We start from the raw sequence: 20432 nt of genomic DNA, 5'->3' as shown, positions 1-20432 counted from the left end.
TTTTTTAATGTGTTTTAAATTTTTTTTATTGATGTGGAAGGTGAAAAGGAGAGCAGGAAAAAGAATGGATTAGGTACTTAATATGAGACTTTGTAATGAGAAATGTGTTTCCTCCCAATCTAAATGAAAGTGCCTGGACTTCGGCACCTTCTTGCCTTAAAATCCAAGCGATTGTTTCTTACTTAAACTTGCTTGTTCTTTTTCTTTTAACCAGAAGCCCTTTTGTAAAAGGAATGAATATTAGTACAACTGTCCTTTTTTGTAGATCGTACAACACTCTAAACTTGATGGACGATCTGAAACTTCTGTACAGAACAGCAGGACTGCAAGGCAAAGGCATCTGTTTTCTTTTTACAGACAACGAGATCAAAGATGAGTCTTTCTTGGAATACCTGAACAATGTTTTATCATCAGGAGAAGTAAGATGCCTTCTCATGATCATTTTTCTGCTTTTAAAATTTTATAATTCTGAAGTAAAATAACCAAATGTATTTGAATATTCTTTTATATGTCAAGGGGCACACTTCCACAAACTGAAACTTAAGTGTTTTTTATCATTACAATATTATAAAAAATGGAAACAGTCCATTATACTAGGTTAGAGTGAGATAAAGCTATTGTAAAATTAAGAATGAGCATCATCATTCCATACGGAGAAATTGTCTAAGTCAGACCCTTTTAAATGTGTTCACAAGCAGTCAGTGACATGAGAATAGCTTAAAAAAAAAAGTGAGACTTGGGGAATATCACTGAAGTTTAACAAAATTGTCTGTTAAATTAAATATCTCATTAGTGTACAATTAGTTTTTGTATGGTAAATTTATGTCCAGAATGGATGGGATGGCTTTTATTATTTGTTTTATTTATTTATTTATTATTTCAGGGGTGTGTTTCAGAGTAATTCCTACTAGTTATTAGAATATTAAGAGAAGAAAGCAAAGCTGTTGTACATGGATTCTTTGTTTTTCACATGGGAGAGTGGGTTTTACAGCAAGTTAGGTTTCATTGTGTTTAATGGAATCACTTGAGTAAAAGTTCTGGTTTAAAGGAGTAGGGTGGGTCCTAATGACTTCAGTGTCTAAAATGCTATGTATTAAATGAACCTTATGCTATATACTCTATTTTGGATCATCTCATAAAGTGTGAAAAAAATCTTCCTTTTTCTCAAAGGTGTCAAACTTATTTGCACGTGATGAAGTAGATGAGATCATTAGTGATCTCATACCCACCTTCAGAAAGGAACATCCACGTAGACCTCCAGCCAGTGAGGTTCTGTATGACTACTTCATGACCAGAGTCCGTCAGAACCTTCATGTGGTTCTTTGCTTTTCACCAGTAGGTGAAAAATTCCGAAACAGGGCCCTGAAGTTCCCTGCTCTCATTTCTGGATGCACTATTGATTGGTTCAGCCGATGGCCTAAGGATGCTCTAGTGGCAGGTGGGTGTAGGTTTTGACTTTGCAGATATTTAATTCTCTGATCGATGGTCACAAAGTTGTTTTAGTTGCTTTGAATTTTGGCAGCACATTGGCAGAAGAAACTTACTTGGTTCTAAAACTTGTTATAGATGTTTTCTTCTTTAAAGCTGGCTGTATTAAACTGTTGAAATATTTCTAACAGAGGAAGGGCTTTGAACACAGTTTGAAGAAAAAATGCCCTTGAAGGTGGCTTAAAGGCATTAGTAAAGAAGGCAAAATACTACTAAAGAAAGATTATTAGTGACTGTGACTGTGATCAGGCATACAGAGGAAGGCTGTGATTACCCAGTCCCTGGCAGCTAGCAGTTAAATTCAGAGAGAAAAAGCAGTTGCACACTTTGGAGGTGAAAGAATACTAGATCCTTGGCTATACTTTTTACTGAGAAGTGTGGAATAATGTTAACAATCTGGTGGTGGAGAGTAAAGACGACTGGGGTTTCAGAAGCTGGGTGAAAGCTGACATAATAGATGCTGACATGTTTTATATTGCTAAGAGTTTTTCCTGAATATTTAATTACATATATGTTTTTCTTTTTCCTAAGTATCTGAACATTTCCTGTCCTCATTTGATATGGACTGCACTGCCGATACAAAGAGGGAAATTGTTCAGTGTATGGGCTCATTCCAGGATGGAGTGGCAGAGAAGTGTTCTGATTACTTTCAAAGATACAGACGTTCTACGCATGTGACTCCCAAATCCTACCTGTCCTTTATTCAGGGATATAAAACTACATACAAAGAAAAGCATGCTGAAGTGCAGACGTTAGCAAACAGGTAAACTGCTCAGTTTACTACTGTCTTTCTGTAGTGTTCTTCCCCAAATAGGTATGTTCTGATACGGTTTGTTTCAATGCATGGCTTGTCTCTTTGCACAGCAAAAGGATTATTTTCTTTTTTAATTTCCTAAAATTGTATGAAGGAGTAACTTGAGTAAATACTATAGTTGCTCTTGGAATAAATATAGTTAAAGACTATATATTTTTGGAGGGGGAAAAAGAGTAGTAATGCACGAAAAAGCAAGGTGGTGGGGAAAAAAGGCGAATATAAATTATTCCCTTGTATTTTTAATGAGTAAAAGAAAACATCTGCATGTAATTCCATAATATATTCACAATAGCATTTCATTTACCAGAGAGCAACTTTTGTTTTCTTGCTAAACAGTCGCATTCTCCTGATATGAACATGTAAGAAATACCTTTGGTGGTTTTGGTTTTGTGATCATAGAGCGTAATTTAGGCTGCTGAGTTTTTTACTTGTAGATTATTAGAGTGGTTTTGATATATTCATACTCCTTTTCAGATACTTTATTAAACAAATGAAGTCTATTTGCAGATTTATCTTCATGTCAGAAATACACTAAATGCTAATTTTACATTCTATTTTAGTATCAACTGGTATCACCCTTAAGAAAAACTGTCTTCTCAATTTTAAAAGATTGGCACAAAGAGCTGGAAACCTTTAAGAAAGACTTAAACTAGTTTATTTCACTTTGAAACATTCTTTGGCTTCAAAGCCAAATTGAGTTAGAAATCTGTAGTTACGTTGTGGGTGAAGACTTGTAAAACAGAGGGGTCTGGTCCTGTTTTCTACCTTCTGATGCCTCAACTGTACCAGATTAGTTCACGCACGTCAATTTGTTTCACTTAACCTTAGTTGCATGGTCTGAATTGCTTTGGCAGGTGTTACTCTTTATCTGTTCTCCTGTATTTGTTTAGCTGTCCAAGTACTGCTTAGCCTTTGCAGTAGCAGCCTCTTTAGAGGCCACTTAAACTTGTCTGGAAAGTCCCAAGTGAGAACTTACTTCTTCGACAGACAGACAGCACTGTTGGAGGGGCATTTTAATGCTGAATGAGAAGTTTTATCTCAATGCTATTTTTCAGTTACTCTCTTTTGGTTGGTCTTGATTTCAAGACTGATTTTATTAGCCTTTTCAATATTGTCTTCAAACAAGAAATAGTGATTTGAGATATTTCTCGGGATTCTAGTGATCCGAAAATGTTTCTGCTGTATAGAACTCAGTCATTTCAGTATCAGGTTGGAGCTCAGCAGAGATGGTGACATATATGGAAGCAATGTATAGGGTTTTTATGCAATGATAAAGGCATACAGTTTGAGGTAGAAGTGGGTAAAATTTCAAGCCACAGACTCTCTGTGTGTAATTCTTTATTGTTCACTTTCTTGATTCTGAAGACATGATACACTTGTGTGGAAGTTCCTGTACAAGTTTTATTTTTGGTGCAAAACAACTTTTGCTCATGTTTGTTCTGGTTGATGTGGTTCCTTGTATTGATGGAATAATTTGGAAAGTGGAATGTAAATTACATAGGGAATTACATGCTGCTTATTTTACTTTTTAACTCCAGAATGAATACTGGACTGGAAAAGTTGAAAGAGGCCTCTGACTCAGTGGCTGCTCTAAGCAGAGAGCTGGAGGTAAAAGAAAAGGAACTTAAAATTGCCAATGAAAAAGCTGACATGGTATGTACAGCCTTCAAAGTGTATTGCTGTTTGGGTTTTTTTTTTTTTTTTTTGCTAGTCTTTATTCTGTTTTGAAAAGATTAATCAAGAGAAGTTAAGTGTTGGGGGGGGGAAAGGTATCTTGGAAACCTATAACAGTGATGAAAGTCATCTTGTTTGAGTTCTCTGGTTCTGGAATTCAACAGATAAAATTTTACGACAAAAATTAATGCCTTCTTCCAACTAGGTGTTTTCTTTAATATTTGCCATGTGGGTTTTCTCACATTCTAGGTATTGAAAGAAGTTACTGTAAAAGCTCAGGCTGCTGAGATGGTGAAGGGTGAAGTTCAGAAAGTGAAAGACAAAGCTCAAGCCATTGTAGACAGTATCTCAGTTGACAAAGCCATTGCTGAAGAGAAGCTGGAAGCTGCTAAACCTGCTTTGGAAGAGGCAGAAGCAGCCTTACAGGTTAGTACTTGGACCACGTATAACGTTATTTTACTAGTAAGATGGGCTTCTTTGAAAACAAACATAAGGTTGCAGGTGCATCGTGTAACTCATCAGTTGACAGAAAATGTATGCAAATAAATGTAAGTATTTTGAGGCTTTTTAAGTTCAGTTTTGTTTTTTCTTTTTCCACCTGAGTACCAAACCCAAAATAGGCAGTTTTTCAGAAACGGGCAAGTTTTAACTTTTATTTGAAACTGTAGTTGATATATGGTGTGCTACAGGTTGATATTAGACCAGTGACTGAACGTTGATACTGTTGTAAAACAGCTTGTGTGCAATGAGTGAAGAAGTGCCTTCCATGTAAAAACAGTATAATTCCATCCAAATCTAAACCTCTTGTTTTATTTAAGTTTTCACCCATGAATTGCATTTTGAGTAAGTTTGTTGATTCACTCTCTTCTGCCTTCAAAAATAATTTCTTTTTTTTCTTATGGGTTGTGGCATTACCCAGATTTCTAGTGTTCACCATGGGACTTCATGTCTTTCAACATACTCTTTTTGTAAAGCCTTTTTAATAGAGTGATAACATTCTGCCCGTGTCTTTACATGATGCATCATGAATGATGAAAAAAGATTAGGTTTTGTTCATCTTGCATAGTATTATGTTTTAATATCTGTTTATCTGACTCTATACTAGAATGTCCCTCAAGGCATTTCTGTTGTGAGCAGCAGCAGTGGGATCTGAAGTAAATCTAATATTGGAGGCTGGCACCTCAAGAACTAGAAAAGAATGAAGGAAAAACCTGAAAGATAGATAAACTTCAAAGGTTGTTATGTAGATTTACTGGAAGTTTTTCCTTTCCACTTGAGAGGCTGCCAACAGTTGTGATGGTTAAAGACTATTGTGATGTTCCTTTAAATCAAAGTCTTCAAAATCTAGTATAAATAAGTTTTCATGGATCTTCTGAATGACTTCACTTTGAAGGAGAGGTGCTAAACAATGTCTGACTGCCATGATTCTTGAAGGGCAGAGTAGAAATGTCTAAATGGAGGCTGATGACATGACAGCTGATAAGAGCAGAAGAAGAGAGCGAATCTGGATCATAAGATCCTGATATTTAGCTACAGAAGGAAGGTAAAAAAAACCCAGAGGTGGACAAGCATTCTGACAAGTGCATAAGCAAACAATGCTAATGGGGCACTCTGAGGTATGCAAAGAACAGCAGTGTCCTGTGTCCTGCCCTGCATCTTACTACAGCTTACTTTCTGGTTTTGGCTAAAGTTACCAAACCAAAACATACTGCTCTTCTTCAAATTTTGGATTCTAATAAACAAAAATCTGCTTTTAAGGAAATGCTATACTAGCATTATTGTGAGACTTCACAATGGGGTAAGGTAGTTGGGTTTTGTTGTGGTTCAACCCCCACGCAGCCGCTCACTCACTCCCCCCCCACCCAGTGGGATGGGGGAGAGAATCGGGGGGCTGAGCAAAACTCATGGGTTGAGATAAAGACAGTTTAATAAGACAGAAAGGAAGAAAATTATAATAATAATAATAAAAAATGACAATAATACTACTACTACTACTAAAAGAATTGGAATATACAAAACAAGTCATGCACAATGCAATTGGTCACCACTTGCTGACCGATGCCCAGTTAGTTCCCAAGCAGTGATCCTCCCACCCAGGCCAACTCCCCCCGGTTTATATACTGGGCATGATGTCCCATGGTCTGGAATACCCCTTTGGCCAGTTTTGGTCAGCTGTCCTGGCTGTGTCCCCTCCCAACTCCTTGTGCCCCTCCAGCCTTCTTGCTGGCTGGGCATGAGAAGCTGAAGACTCCTTGACTTAGGAAAAACACTACTTAGCAACAACTGAAAACTTCAGTGTGTTAGCAACGTTCTTCTCACACTGAACCCAAAACATAACACTATACCAGCTACTAGGAAGAAAATTAACTCTATCCCAGCTGAAACCAGGACAGGCTTAATCTTGAAAATCTTGCATTTGCTGTAATAAATTGCTTTGCCTGTGTCTAGAGGGGAAAGGAAAGCTATCATAAAAGCAAGCCGATCAGCATGCATATCTGTATTCTCAGCATGCATTCGTTCATTCAGAAACTCATTTAAGTAAGCAAATTCTCTGTATGAGTCTGTATAGGGCTGCATCTTTCCAAAAATTAATCTCTCAATCATTATGGATTTGCAGGTTTCCAGCCATGGATTCCTATAAAGGAATTCTGCTTGCAGTGTAGACAAATGTCTATTAAAATATTTGATGAATAGAAAGGTCGCTTCTCAAATAAAAAAAAATCTGTGGTTGGTTATTTCACTCCATTTTTGGCATGTTTTAGGACTGCTAAATGCCATGTTAGGAGACAGGTGGATATAGAACAGTGTATAAGCATTTTTAAACATATAGCAAGATTAATTTTTTTAAAGTTTTGAGTAAGAATTGTCAAAGTTCAATAAAACTTAATTGCATTTTGCCTTGCAATTAAAATGGCCCATTAAATGCACAACTAGAAGTAAATAAACAAATTGAAATTAAATGCAGTTCTTTTGCCACAATTTGGATGGTAGCAAAAAAGGCTGGCCTGAATTTCCTAAAGGTCACCAAGAAACACTGGTTAAAGCTTCCACAGATACCTGGAAAAACTGTAATGAGTTATCAGGTGCACACTGAACTCAGTGAGCAGCAAAATACTGAAAGGAGACAAAAGGCGGGCAGAAGGAAGGTGATCAGGATAATCTTCAATAATTTACAATCCCTTTCTTGAAGTATAAACACATTTAACTAAAATCTTGCTTTATGAATTCCCAGTGAGGCTTGTGCTAGGCTAGAGAAGCAAGGTGTCGTACCACCTGCAATAAATAACCTGTTGCTTACTGTTTGTTACCATCATGTACTCAGGCTGATCAAACTCCCTGTGAATAAGCAAATCTTCTGATCCAAGTGTGATGGGTTGACCCTGGCTGGACGCCAGGTGCCCACCAAAGCCGTTCTATCACTCCCGCATCCTCAGCTGGACAGGGGAGAGAAAAATATAACAAAAAACTTGCGGGTCGAGATAAGGACAGGAGAGATCATTCACTAATTACCATCACGGGCAAAACAGACTCAGCTTAGGGAAAATTAGCTCACTTTTTATTACAAATCAGCCAGAGTAAGGTAAATGAGAAATAAAACGAACTCTCAGAACACCTTCCCTCCACCCCTCCCTTCTTCCCGGGCACAACTTCACTCCCGGATTTCTCCAAGCCCCCCCAGCGGCACAAGGGGGACAGGGATGGGGTTTACGGTCATCACATGTTATTTTCTGCCGCTTCACCTCCTCAGGGCGAGGGCTCATCACACTCTTCCCCTGCTCCAACGTGGGGTCCCACCCACGGGAGACAGTCCTCCACGAACTTTCTCCAACGTGGGCCATTCCCACGGGCTGCAGTTCTTCACGAACTGCTCCAGCATGGGTCCTTTCCACGGTGTGCAGTCCTTCAGGCACAGACTGCTCCAGCGTGGGTCCCCCACGGGGTCACAAGTCCTGCCAGAAAACCTGCTCCGTGGGCTCCTCTCTCCACAGATCCGCAGGTCCTGCCAGGAACCTGCTCCAGCGCAGGGTTCCCACGGGGTCACAGCCTCCTTCAGGAACCCACCTACTCCGGCGTGGGGACCTCCACGGGCTGCAGGGGACTCCTCGCCCCGGCGCCTGGAGCATCTCCTCCCCCTCCTTCTGCACTGACCTTGGTGTCCGCAGGCTTGTTTCTCTTACATGTTCTCACTCCTCTCTCCGGTGGCTGTTTTCCGCGTCCCAACTTTTTTTTTCCTTCTTAAAAATGTTATCACAGAGGCGTTACCACTATCACTGTTTGGCTCGGCCTGGGCCGGCGGTGGGTCCGTCTTAGAGCCAGCTGGTATAGGCTCGCTCTCTCTCGAACACAGGGGAAGCTTCCAGCAGCTTCTTACAGGAGCCACCCCTGTAACCCCCCCCGCTACCAAAACCTTGCCACATAAAACCAATACACCAAGTTATATCTGTTATGGGAATGGGCCTGTCCATCAGCAGTTACCATTGTTCAGTGGTTTTTTGCTCTGTATGTGGTGCGGTATGCACTACTGCTCAAATCAGTGCTTCTCTAAGGAGACATCTTCACTACTTTTCTGATATTGCTTTCCAATTCATGAAGTACACAAGAGTTATGAGTTATAGTATTAGATTTGCACCCTAGGCTTAGCCTTACTTAATAGGGCCTACGTTTTCACACATTATTATAATTTATTTGTTTTTCTCACAGGCCTGCTTCTGCAACAGGAACATTGCCAGTAAGATGAATCAAAAGGTGCAAATCTATACGTGTGTCAGGCCTTCTCACTGGTTTCCTTAATTCACCTTCATTTTCCAAATACCAACCGAATGTATTTTCCTTTCTAGACTCAGTTTCTGGTCAATAGGTTTGCATTTTAAAAAAATAGGTAAAATTTCAAGATGTTTCTGTTTTGTTCTTTGTTTTGTCAAAAATGTGCATGGTAGTTTTAAGCTTTTAGGTGCTGCTGTGGAGGTGGCTGAGCTGAGGTTTCCCGGTAGTTGCTAGGAGGTAGCAGTGAAGGTTGGAGGGTCCTTTTAGCTTCATGCTTTTTAGAGGTAGAATTTTTTTCAATCAAAAATAAGTTTTATCTTCTCCAGTGGATTAATACTGTTAGTAAGTGTGTGCTCTATGTCTTATTAAATAAACAATAACAGTAATTTCTTTACCCTTTGTTTTAAATTCATAGACCATAAAACCTGCAGATATTGCCACTGTCCGCACACTGGGTCGACCTCCTCACCTCATTATGCGTATCATGGACTGTGTGTTACTGCTTTTCCAGCGAAAAGTGAACAATGTAAAAATTGATCAGGAAAAATGCTGTACCATCCCGTCATGGCAGGAATCTTTGAAACTGATGACAGCAGGGAACTTCTTACAGAACTTACAGGTGCTTGTGCAACCCTGGTTTTGATATTTTTTAATTTAAGAAAATACAGGACAGTGTTTTCTCTGGTGTTCGTAGGAGAACAAATGTGCAAGGGGAATCAGACACACAATAGATCTGATATGTTAAGGGCTTAAAAATAAGTATGTCATAATGAAATAAACTTGAATCCTTCTGGCAAAGCCAGGTCATAAATCAGTTATAGTTTCTTGTAAGTAAGACAATGAAATTACTTTCAGTGACAAATGATTCAAAGCTTTAAGCATTTGGTTTGAATAGCCATTGCTTATGTGTTCCATTAAACCAAAGTTGTTAGAAAACATCTTTTTTCTGGTACCTAACTTTTCAATAATTTTCAGCAGTGCAACTTGTGCAGTGGCCTGGAAAAGCGTAGTTGATTATTGGGATGTACAAAATCAGAACTTTTTTAAATTTGGGATTTTCAGCTCCATAGCATGTGTTTAGGGAAATGGGAAGAGTAACTAGTGAATAAATCCCTGTTCATAATTTAAACTAATAATACTATGATTAATCTTCTCAGAATAAATTGTACATTGTCCTGCCCCACTGGATGTTGTTATCTCAGATTTCTGCATTTTGAGGAGTTAGCTTAATCTGTCTCTCGTCCAGTGGGAAATCACAGGTGGCAGGCTTGACCAGCTTTGTGTGGTTGATAGTGCCATGGATGCCATTTCTGTAGTATTCGCATTGCATCTACTCGTAAGGATTTTTAATTTACTGAAGCGCTTCAACATGAGTTGCTTGTGCATAAATAAACCTATTTGTGCTTCAGGGAATAGCTATTTTTCAAGTTCTTCAGTGATGGACTATCATTATACCTTGTAAATATATCTTTAAAGACAACCAAACTTATATAGAATGTTTGACCATCAAAATAAATTTGAGGGAGAAAATTGAGAGCTTTCAGGGATGAAAAATGGAAGATATGATTTTTGGAGAAAAGAAAGGGTCAAAATCAATTCTTAAAATTGAAACACATTCCACTAATGAGATAAGGTAGTTTAAGGAGAAGATACCTGGCTTGCCCTTCAAAAGGACTGTCTTGTAGAATGTATGTTTATGAACCAGAGCTAAGCTTTTCATTTTCTTTTTGAAGATTAAGTTCCTTATTCAGTCTAAAGGAAAACAGAATTTCAAGCAGGATATTAGTGATATTTTCTATCAACAGTTAGCTGTGTAACAGTAATGGATAGTGTAAGATAGTGAAAATCATAAATGAAGGCAACCTTTTTTTCCATTTTGTAAGAATATAGAACAGACTTTGCAAGCTCTCAAAGATGCATGAGACAGAGAACTTCATATTAGCTGTTTGTAAGTAACACTTGTGATCTTGGTAGCGTTCTGTGTGGGCTGAAATACATATATGTATAGTTTACATGTATTACATGCATTATGTGTATTGCACTTTTTTTTTTAGCAATTTCCAAAGGACACTATTAATGAAGAAGTGGTAGAACTTTTGAGCCCTTATTTCGAAATGGCGGACTACAACATTGAGACAGCTAAGAGAGTATGTGGGAATGTTGCTGGCCTTTGCTCATGGACCAAAGCTATGGCTGTATTTTTTTCCATTAACAAAGAAGTATTACCTTTAAAGGTAAGTCTGTTAATCAATGGGAGGCACACAAACACCCTTTGCTCCTTCCCTTCCCCACCTGTGTGCACTTGAGGATTTCATCTGCTGGAAACATCAGCTGCCTTATTCCAACTGGTGCATGCCTCTCTAGGAATTTATTCTCTTGAAAATAGTAACTCTACAGTAAAATGCATTTCAAATGTACTACCACTTGTAAGTTGTCAAAATTATGAGATTGTGCAGTTTTATGCACAAAACCCTTCTGAATGGGGTTGAAGCAGCTGTCATCTAGTTTAATTTTGCTAATACAATTGATTTACCTTAATTAAGAATTAAGTAGGAAAAAACTCGAGATCTGGTTCTTTCAACATTCCAGATCTCAGTTCATAAGAACACATGTACAGACACTCTGTTCTTCAGTGTTATTTAGAGAAAACCAGACCTAAATAGTTGTTAAAAGGTAAGAATGAATGTCAGGAAGAACATGGTCAAGCATGATTTTAACACAGAATAGCTTGTATTTATAATGAGAATGACTGAGAGGGAAGCAAGATTTGTAGTTAGAGGTAGTATCTTTCATTAGACAAAGCATGTTGGTTGGAGAAATCCAATAGGCTTCTAAGTGGCACCAGTCTTTTTTGCAGGCCGGATCAGACTATCTTTTGTGTCAGATGGAGAATGGCTGGTATTCTCAGAAGCTTTTCTTACTAGTTTTTCTAACTGATGTTGGACCAACTGCTTAACTGCAGCTACCTGCAGTAAGAAGTTAGTTTGCTGTAAAATTCAAATAAGAAGTTTTAATGAATGATGAAATCTCTGCTGAGCAGCTTGATGAAATGATTGAAATGTAGTACAGTAAAACTTTGAGATGCATTAGAGTGAATACTTTGAGATGATGTCTGTATGAATACACTTACATATTTGTATGCTTCATAGGCTAATTTAGCAATCCAGGAGAATCGTCTAACGACTGCTATGCTGGATCTGCAGAAAGCTCAAGAAGAACTGGGTGCCAAGCAAGAAGAATTAGATATTGTGCAGGCAGAGTATGAAAAAGCAATGAGAGAAAAACAGGTGAACTGCTCTTCACAGAAAAGAAGTTACCACCCTTACTTTACGGAAAACTTAACGCATTCTCTCAATTTCACTATTATTCCTTGGAAAGGATATTGATGGACAGAGGATAAGAGAGATGTTATTTGGATATTGTCTCTTTGGATCTCACCTCTCTCCTTCACCACTGATCCTCTCTCCCGCTTCCTCCTACCTCCTCAGAAACTATTTTATTTGGATTATTTGTTTAGCGCCTACTACTGTAACATCAAGTTTCATTAATGTATATTATCTGTGTATAGCATTTCACATATCATTTAACATGTATGCCAACATGAAAGCTGAGAGTAGAAATATTAAAAAGTTGAATCACATTTACGACAGTTGATAGTTTTTCCTGATACATTTTTTCCATCCCACTTTCTCTCCTTCTCTGCATGATGATATAAATGTTTGAAAATCTGTTTTTAAGCTGTTGTTTAGCTACTGGTTTAATTAAATGTAGAGATTTTTCTGGCCTATCAGATACATGACTGTAAACTGTATTTCTTGCTGTGTGGTTTTCTTTAGACTTTGCTTGAAGACGCTGAGCGTTGCCGTCATAAAATGCGAACTGCTTCAAGTCTTATAAGTGGTTTAGCAGGTGAAAAAGAGAGGTGGACAGAGCAGAGTAAAGAATTTGCCATTCAAACCAAGAGGCTAGTGGGTAAGCTTTTGTCCACACCTTTGAACTTGGAAGTTAGTTGCTTGAGTTGTGATGGGTAGTGAAACTGAAAACATTTGAAATTTCAAACTTTTCCTTTGTAGCTTAGCTTCCCTGTTGTTAAAATGAGGGTAATTTTTATTAATTCTCTTGCTAAAGCACTGCTATGTAAAAAAATACAATATAAGACTAAAGTTCATATTTTAAAAAAAATAATATAGTAACTATGTATGCTGTGCATAGCCTTTTACTTGACATGTATAACATGCAGTGCATACTTGGGACCCTGTTTTAACTTGACTGATGTTTATAGGCAGGAGTCCAAAGAGAGCGATATGTTAGCAGTAGCCAATAAAGTGTCTATAACGGACAATACGTATGAATGAGAGGAAGACTGATATTCAGGCACTGGCATTTTTATGTAGAAATCAATATTTTTAAATGCATTTACTAATGTTCATAAAACTTTTGTTTCTTTGAAGTTCATTTTCATTTTATAAATGTGCACTTGGAAACTGAAGTACTTTGTAATAAAGAATTAATTTATTAGTTAGATCAAGTAAATGAAATTTATCTTTTCCTCTACTGTGGTCTGAAGTTTCTTCTCTGACTTCTGCCTTGAAATGCTGTAAAAAGCAGACATTGTTAGATAGGTTGTATTATAGTAGATAGGTTGTATTTTATTTGCTGGTATAATATGTGTATGTGTATTATAAACTTACTAAAAATGCAGAATACCTTCCCCACACTCTCATCATGTGTTTTCTAAAGATAACTTGAAAAAGTGTAAAAAATATTAGTACTCAGTATAAAAATACAGTATCTTCTCCATTTTGAATCCTGCATTCTTACTTCGGAGGTACAAAAAAAAAAAAGTAACTGTGGTGTCATGAAAGTTAGGAGGGCAATTTTGAAGCTGACCAGAAGATTAAAACTTGTCACACTTAATACCTCTATAATGACATCTGCTACAATTTTTTTAGTAGTAATAATTGTAATTGATTTGTTCTTAATTAGTACTCCTAACTGAAGGTTCTTTTGTCCCCCCAAAATATTGTTTAAGCCTGTTCTCATGATTGTGCAAGTAAATGATGGAGTTGGAAGTTTATGAGTGAGTTTATTCTGCCATGTCCTGCTTGTGCAGGATCTGCTGTTTGGAATAGTTGTGTGTGTTGGGTTGAGCTTGGTTGGCTGCCAGATGCCCATCTCTTGATCCCTACAGTTGCATTGTAAGGATAAAGTAAATGTGGCATCTACTGAAATGTAGCATTATCTTGCTATGTAATGAGCCTTGGGAAAAAGGCTGATTTTTCTTCTTTATGGGTCAAAGTATGTTCCTCGGTTACCAGGCAAACCATGTAATAACTATAGAAGGAAGCAGCTTATTCGTGAATAGAATTGGCAAAGTTGTAATGTTTTCTTTTCTTTTCTTGTCTTCTTTTTTCTCTTGAAGGTGATGTACTCTTGGCTACAGCTTTTCTGTCCTATTCTGGTCCTTTTAACCAAGAGTTCCGCAGCCTGCTATTAAATGACTGGCAAAAGGAAATGAAAAGCCGGAAAATCCCCTTTGCTAACAACTTGAACCTCATAGAAATGTTGACTGATGCTCCAACTATCAGTGAATGGAACCTGCAGGGATTACCAAATGATGACTTATCCATACAGAATGGAATCATTGTCACTAAAGCATCTCGTTATCCTTTATTAATCGATCCACAGGCACAGGGTAAAATCTGGATTAAAAATAAGGAAAGCAGAAATGAACTTCAGGTAATAGGAATGCTGGTGCTCTTATAATCCCTAGGAACTCTTAGTTTAGAAAACCATTATAATTCAATGATTCACATAATACTTTGCAAATGCCTTTTATATAAAATGCCTAGTCTGGACATAAAGGACATCTCAGATACATTTTGGTAGAATTGAGATTTGGCTAGATATGAAAATGTATATGTGAAGCTTGTTAGTACCAGTGATCCATTTGTTCAGTGAATTTATTTTAATGAAACATAAACTGCTGGAAGATAGCCTGGATGGGTAATGTCTGATAAAGGCTGAAGCATGTTTGCAGAATACTATAAGCATTAGAAAAAAAACCCCGAATAAGTGATTAATGCAGGTTCATATAAACGTTTTAAAATGAAGATGCACAGCATGACATTTTTATCATCTTTTAATCAGAAATTATTGCTAATTTGTGTTGTCTTAGCATTGATGTCAGGTGCTAAATATTCTGCAGATACACAGGGAAGACACTATTGCAACAACGCACAGTCTGAGGCACGATACACCAATTAAATGCAAACAGGGGAAAATAGGAGAAAGGTAGTCCTTGCTTGCTACAATTATGATTGCACCAGTAAACCAGCTTTCTAAAGATATGCCTGAAAAAGATAAAGGGGAGTTTGAAGGATGATAATAGAGTGGCTCTGCGAGTATTACTAGGAAACGACTTTCGTTCATGGTGATTGTTATCTCAGTGTGGAACCCTTTAATGGTTGCCTGGCTAGTTATGTTAAAAAAGGATTATTAGACTTTAACTATGGAGTTATAAACAAACTAAGCTGAATGTGCTTTTGTACATGTTGAAAATTAATCACAATTTTACTGAGGACTACTTTTTAAAGCAAAGACTATTTAATGGCTTGTTCAATGTAACCCTCTAATTTTCAAGGGGGAAAAAAAAAGAGCCCTAATCTTGGGATTGACCTTGCTGCAGTTTGACTTGGGGATGTTAGCCAAGATAAAATTGAAGGTGATAAAAGGTTCCTGTGAATTTCTGGCCTAGTTGCACTCATAGGATATCAAAAATTTAAGTGCTCGGCGTTGCTTTGCTTCTACTTTTGTAGTTGAAAAATGGAAATTTGCATTCAATGGGACTTGAGAATATGGTACACTGATGCTACCTTTTCTTGTGGTCGCAATCTTTGCTTTAATCCTTGTCTAACTATAGGATCATCGTTATTGTCAGTAATTTAAATAAAATGAAATAATTTATAAATATATAAAAAAAAAAAGCTCAGTAACTGGGCACAACATAACATATAGGTCCATGATTGTATTTTTAGGTCACTTCTTTGAATCACAAGTATTTTAGAAATCACTTAGAAGACAGTCTTTCTTTGGGAAGACCTCTTTTGATTGAAGATGTTGGAGAAGAGCTTGACCCAGCACTTGATAATATTTTGGAAAGAAACTTCATTAAAACAGGTTCAGCCAACAAGGTAAAAGTAAAACAAATGAGCAAACAAGTGGAAACAGCCCCCCCTCCCCTTGCCCTCAACAAAATAACTCCTAATAAGTATATGATTATGAAAGATTAAACTTGTATTTAAATTTGATTAATGTTAATACTAAAAAAGAATAGGGTTTAAGTTTAAGATCACAAACAATTAATATATTTAACCTATAGAATTCCTTATCCCTTTGCTTATAATTTTTAAAAATTGAAATAATCTGTGAATAAGTCATTTAAAATGTTCCTTAGATAGTGTCAATAAATTCTTTGCTTCAGATGTATAATTTAAAGATGGATTTTTATGCCTTTGAACAGAAAAATGTAACCTTTGTTTCTACATGCAGTATCTGAAAGTGTGTGTACTGATTCTTGATATCTCAAGACTTCTTTTTAATATTTTCCTTAAGGTGAAGGTTGGTGATAAGGAAGTAGATGTTATGAATGGCTTCAGACTTTACATTACTACAAAACTGCCAAATCCAGGTTACTCTCCTGAAATTAGTGCTCGAACCTCCATCATTGACTTTACTGTGACCATGAAAGGTCTTGAAAATCAACTCTTAGGCAGAGTCATTCTCACAGAGAAACAGGTAAAAGAATTATTTGTATCTTTTTCCTGGCTATACATCTTACATGTACCAACAGAAGGTTTTACTTTCATTTTAACATATTACTCTATTCCCATATTGCAGGGTAAGTTTCTGGCTCTGTTGTGTTTGTTCTTAATATAACCTATTTATGATGGTTTAAAAGCTGGCACAGAAGCAATTGACTCATTCAAGTGGAAGTTTCTGTTTGTCTTTGTTGTCGCAACTGTACCATACTCACTTTATTTTTCCTGCCTCAAAGAGTTATAACCTCATGAGAATGGCCTGTGAAAAGGAAAAGGGCCTGGAATAAAAACTGATCTTCTGTGTACAAACTTGTGGAGCTCATGGTGATGTAACCTGGTGCAAAGGATTCAGACTTAGTTACTTCCTTGCTCCAAGGGGAAATGGGCTAACTACCTATTTTGACATTGCAGATGTATTAGTTGAGGAAGTCCAAGTTCAGGTTGACAATCCCAGTAAACAAGCCGCCAGCAGTTCTGGATGGAGGCTGGCTGGTATCTTTTGAACTATTGGACACCTAACCTGTGTAATTATAAGGTCAGGTAATGTTGAAGTCAAATGAGACACGGTCCGTTTGTGTGTATTTACTAAGATTTTGGCAATAGTTCCAGTTTACCTTCACTAGAGAGAAATGTGTTTGTTCCCTTATTGTGGCATCTGTTGAGGTCCTCCTGTTGTCCTCCCCCACCTCTCCCCAATGTAAGACGTTCCTCCTTAATGGCTCCAGTCATGTTGTTAATGTCAAATAGTTGCATTTCATTCCTGATCAGTCCATGGATCTCATGAGAGAAATTATACTCAGTCTGTGAAGGCTTATATTTTGTCAGACAGCTTCATTGCACTATCAGCTTTGCTTCAACCAGTGACAGCTTGTCAACCCACTGTGTAATGGGATTATCACTGTCTGTGTGAAACACACTGTGATGTGTATATTCACAAAGCCTAATGCCAAACTTCACTTCTGGGGCCTACAATACAGTGCATTCCTCAAGATGACAGTAATTTTATCAGCAAATTCCTCCAGTCATTGCAGTTGCTGTATGCCTGCTTGGAGGACACAGAAAACATACGAGCTTAAGTTTTCTCAGAAGCGCAAAGCAGTAGACTGAGAAGTAATGGACGCAAGTTGGAACATGGGAAATTCTGATTAGATATTAGGAAAAAAATAATAATTGCATTGAGAGTAGTCAAAACCAAGAACAGATTACCCAGGGACGTTGTGGAATCTCCATTCTTGGAGGCGTTCAAGACTTAACTGGACATGGCCCTGAGCAACTGACCTATTTAGACCTGCTTTGAGCAGGGAGTTGGACTGGTTCATATCTGGAGGTCCCTTCCAAACTAAAATTATTCTACTATTCTGTGGTATCTTTGCCACTAACTTGGAATGTCTAATTGGTGGACATACTGTGCTCTCTGGACCTGGGCTTCTCAGAGTGGTCTTCTCACTACTGCTTCATTTGTAGCTGTCTGGGGAGAGTTCTTCCAGATAAATGACAAGTGGACCACTTGACAGGCAGGGGGACTTTTGTAAAATATACTTACCACTTTTCAGTTTGCTTGGCCTCTGTTTTTGGACCCTGTGGTTCAAGGTTTCCTGAAGAGTCAATTTGGACATATCCCACCATCCAAAACCTTTTTTTTTTCCTATAATAACTAATTATGCACCTTTGGGAATTTGAGGATTTCCCTCTTCAGTGTCTGGATTCTTGCTACCTTCTTGTAGGCTTTGGCAGGGAGGTGGTGGAATTATTTAACTGTGTGACCATTTGCCAAATGATTTGAGCGGTATGATTGCTTGGTGATATCCAGTGTTAGAATGTATGTGTGGAACTTCTCCCCCGCAAAAGAGAAGAGATTATTTATCTGAAGTTAGTGTTCTTCAACGTTTGTGTGTACATTTAGATCCTTCATGCCATTTCACTGTCTCCAGTACGGTTCTGCACTTAGAATGAATGAGATTCAGACATAGGAAGAGGAGAAGGAGGGTTTACAGCATATCATTTAAAGATCTGGCAAAGTCTGACTTTCTGTTCCTGTGTTGTCTGGTATGCCCATTGGTAGAATCTGTGTGGCATGCATCTTGGAGAATTGATTGATTACTGGTGAGAATACTGGTACTGATTGCTTCCTTTCCATCAGAATGTTAAACCAATTTGCAAGATGTGAATTAAGCATAAGAAGGTCAAAGGGCAGCTGGTATATCTGTATAAATTTAATTCTACTCTATTTCTTGGAATAATTGGATTTGAGAGACGTGATATATATCTGAATGTAGTGTAACTTATACTGTTTTAATTATAGGATTGTTTTGATACATTGTATGTTAGGTAATTTGACAAAAAACTTGCTTATTTACTGTTGTAGAAATAGAAATGCCAGATTAGTAGTTACACGTGAACTATTTATGGCTTTTTGAAGTTTCACATTCAAATTTCAAGATTTGTGGTAGAAAAAGCCTCAGGTTTTGTAAGGAACAGTTGATGCAAATTCTTGCACTTGTGAATCATTTTGTGACAGAATGATATAAGCTACATAGCAGCTTTTATATGTTATGAATATTAACAAGATCTAGCATTCTTTGGTACAGCCTGTAAAATGATGTCAGCTTGTGAAAGCAATTCCATAATTGGTTTTGAAATCGCCTCTTTGGTGCAAGTTCCTTGAATTTATGTATATGGTAACTTGGCTTAGGTTTTTTTTGCATCCTTGATGTTATGGCTGGAAATTTTTTAAGACATGCTGAAAACATACAACTGTGTACTCTTCCTGATCTGCAAAAAGTATTGTAAAAGCTTAGTAGTTGGATTTTTCACTGAAGTTTTCATCTACGGTTACTTCACTTGCTTTAGTTTGGTCATTCTGTTTCCAACTTGTTTCTCAGGCTCTTCTTGTGAGGAAAACTCAGCTTTCTGTTTTTTAAATGCATTGCACTCTAAAATATGTTTAACCTTTTAAATTGAACTCAGCAAAACATGAAATTTAATTTGGCTTAGAATGATTTCTCTGCATGATAATTATTTAATTGGATGCTAACATTCTTTTAATGCTATACTTTTAAAAATTGTTTCTGCTTCATCAAACTTGCATAATGCTTGTCTTGCTTCATAATTGCTACCTGCTTTTCTTTAGTTTGGTTAGGCATCAGTTGATTGAAATGGAGTTAATTGTAGTTCTCTTGTCTTTTTTTCATTAGTTTTTGTCAGAATCTTTTGAATCTGTATGCACATCTTCTAAGTTATGACATTTACGCTATTCTATGACAACAGTCCCAATAAATCTTTTCTACTTGATGATGATGTTGATGATGATGTTTCAATATACCTTTTGTATACTTCTAGTGAAGAAACTCAGTTTGAATTCTATGTGCTTTCTTTTCTTAATAAATGAAGCATTTTAGTGAGAGGCTGAAGTTATCCTTGTTTGATGGAGGAGTATTTTTAGATGCACTTCTTGAAATATTTGATCCTTGATTCATTGACTAAGGATGTTCATTATTACCAAGACTATATTTTCAATATGATGATTGGAAAACAGGGCATAAAAGAGGATGGTATTAGATGGAGTGAAATAAAATCCTGTGCCTGGAAAGGTGTTAGCCCTTGTCTTTGTCCAAAACAGAAAGAGAAGAAAAACAGTTACTATTTTGAACATCTAATTCGGCATGATATGAGCATGCTCCATAGTATTTGTTGAAACCATTTGTTAATGCATACTTATGTAGCAGGTTCAGAAACCTGGCAATAGACCTGCTGTCAGAAATACCACTGGAATTCTTTCCCCAAATTAACACAGTTATTCTTGACCTACACTGTTTTAGTAGGATCAGTACTTCTAAAAATCATTATCTTGGGTTTTTTTGTTTTCATTTTTG

The 20432-nt window shown here is 37.2% G+C and overlaps 1 protein-coding gene across 1 annotated transcript in view; it reads left to right on the top strand.

The window, feature by feature from the left end:
- Positions 1-20432, top strand: part of DNAH5 (dynein, axonemal, heavy chain 5) — a 128156-nt gene that overhangs the window by 89718 nt on the left and 18006 nt on the right. Inside the window, exons 54-65 of the mRNA XM_010571448.1 lie at positions 266-419; positions 1171-1438; positions 2020-2251; positions 3841-3955; positions 4226-4402; positions 9156-9359; positions 10795-10974; positions 11890-12027; positions 12577-12712; positions 14163-14479; positions 15778-15933; positions 16355-16537. Of these exons, the coding sequence (XP_010569750.1) occupies positions 266-419; positions 1171-1438; positions 2020-2251; positions 3841-3955; positions 4226-4402; positions 9156-9359; positions 10795-10974; positions 11890-12027; positions 12577-12712; positions 14163-14479; positions 15778-15933; positions 16355-16537 (2260 nt within the window). The remainder of the gene's footprint in view (positions 1-265; positions 420-1170; positions 1439-2019; positions 2252-3840; positions 3956-4225; positions 4403-9155; positions 9360-10794; positions 10975-11889; positions 12028-12576; positions 12713-14162; positions 14480-15777; positions 15934-16354; positions 16538-20432) is intronic.

This window comes from Haliaeetus leucocephalus, unplaced genomic scaffold (assembly GCF_000737465.1).
Source record: "Haliaeetus leucocephalus isolate CR32 unplaced genomic scaffold, Haliaeetus_leucocephalus-4.0 Scaffold328, whole genome shotgun sequence".
NCBI classification, from domain to species: Eukaryota; Metazoa; Chordata; class Aves; order Accipitriformes; family Accipitridae; genus Haliaeetus; species Haliaeetus leucocephalus.
This window is presented reverse-complemented; position numbering and strand designations above follow the sequence as displayed.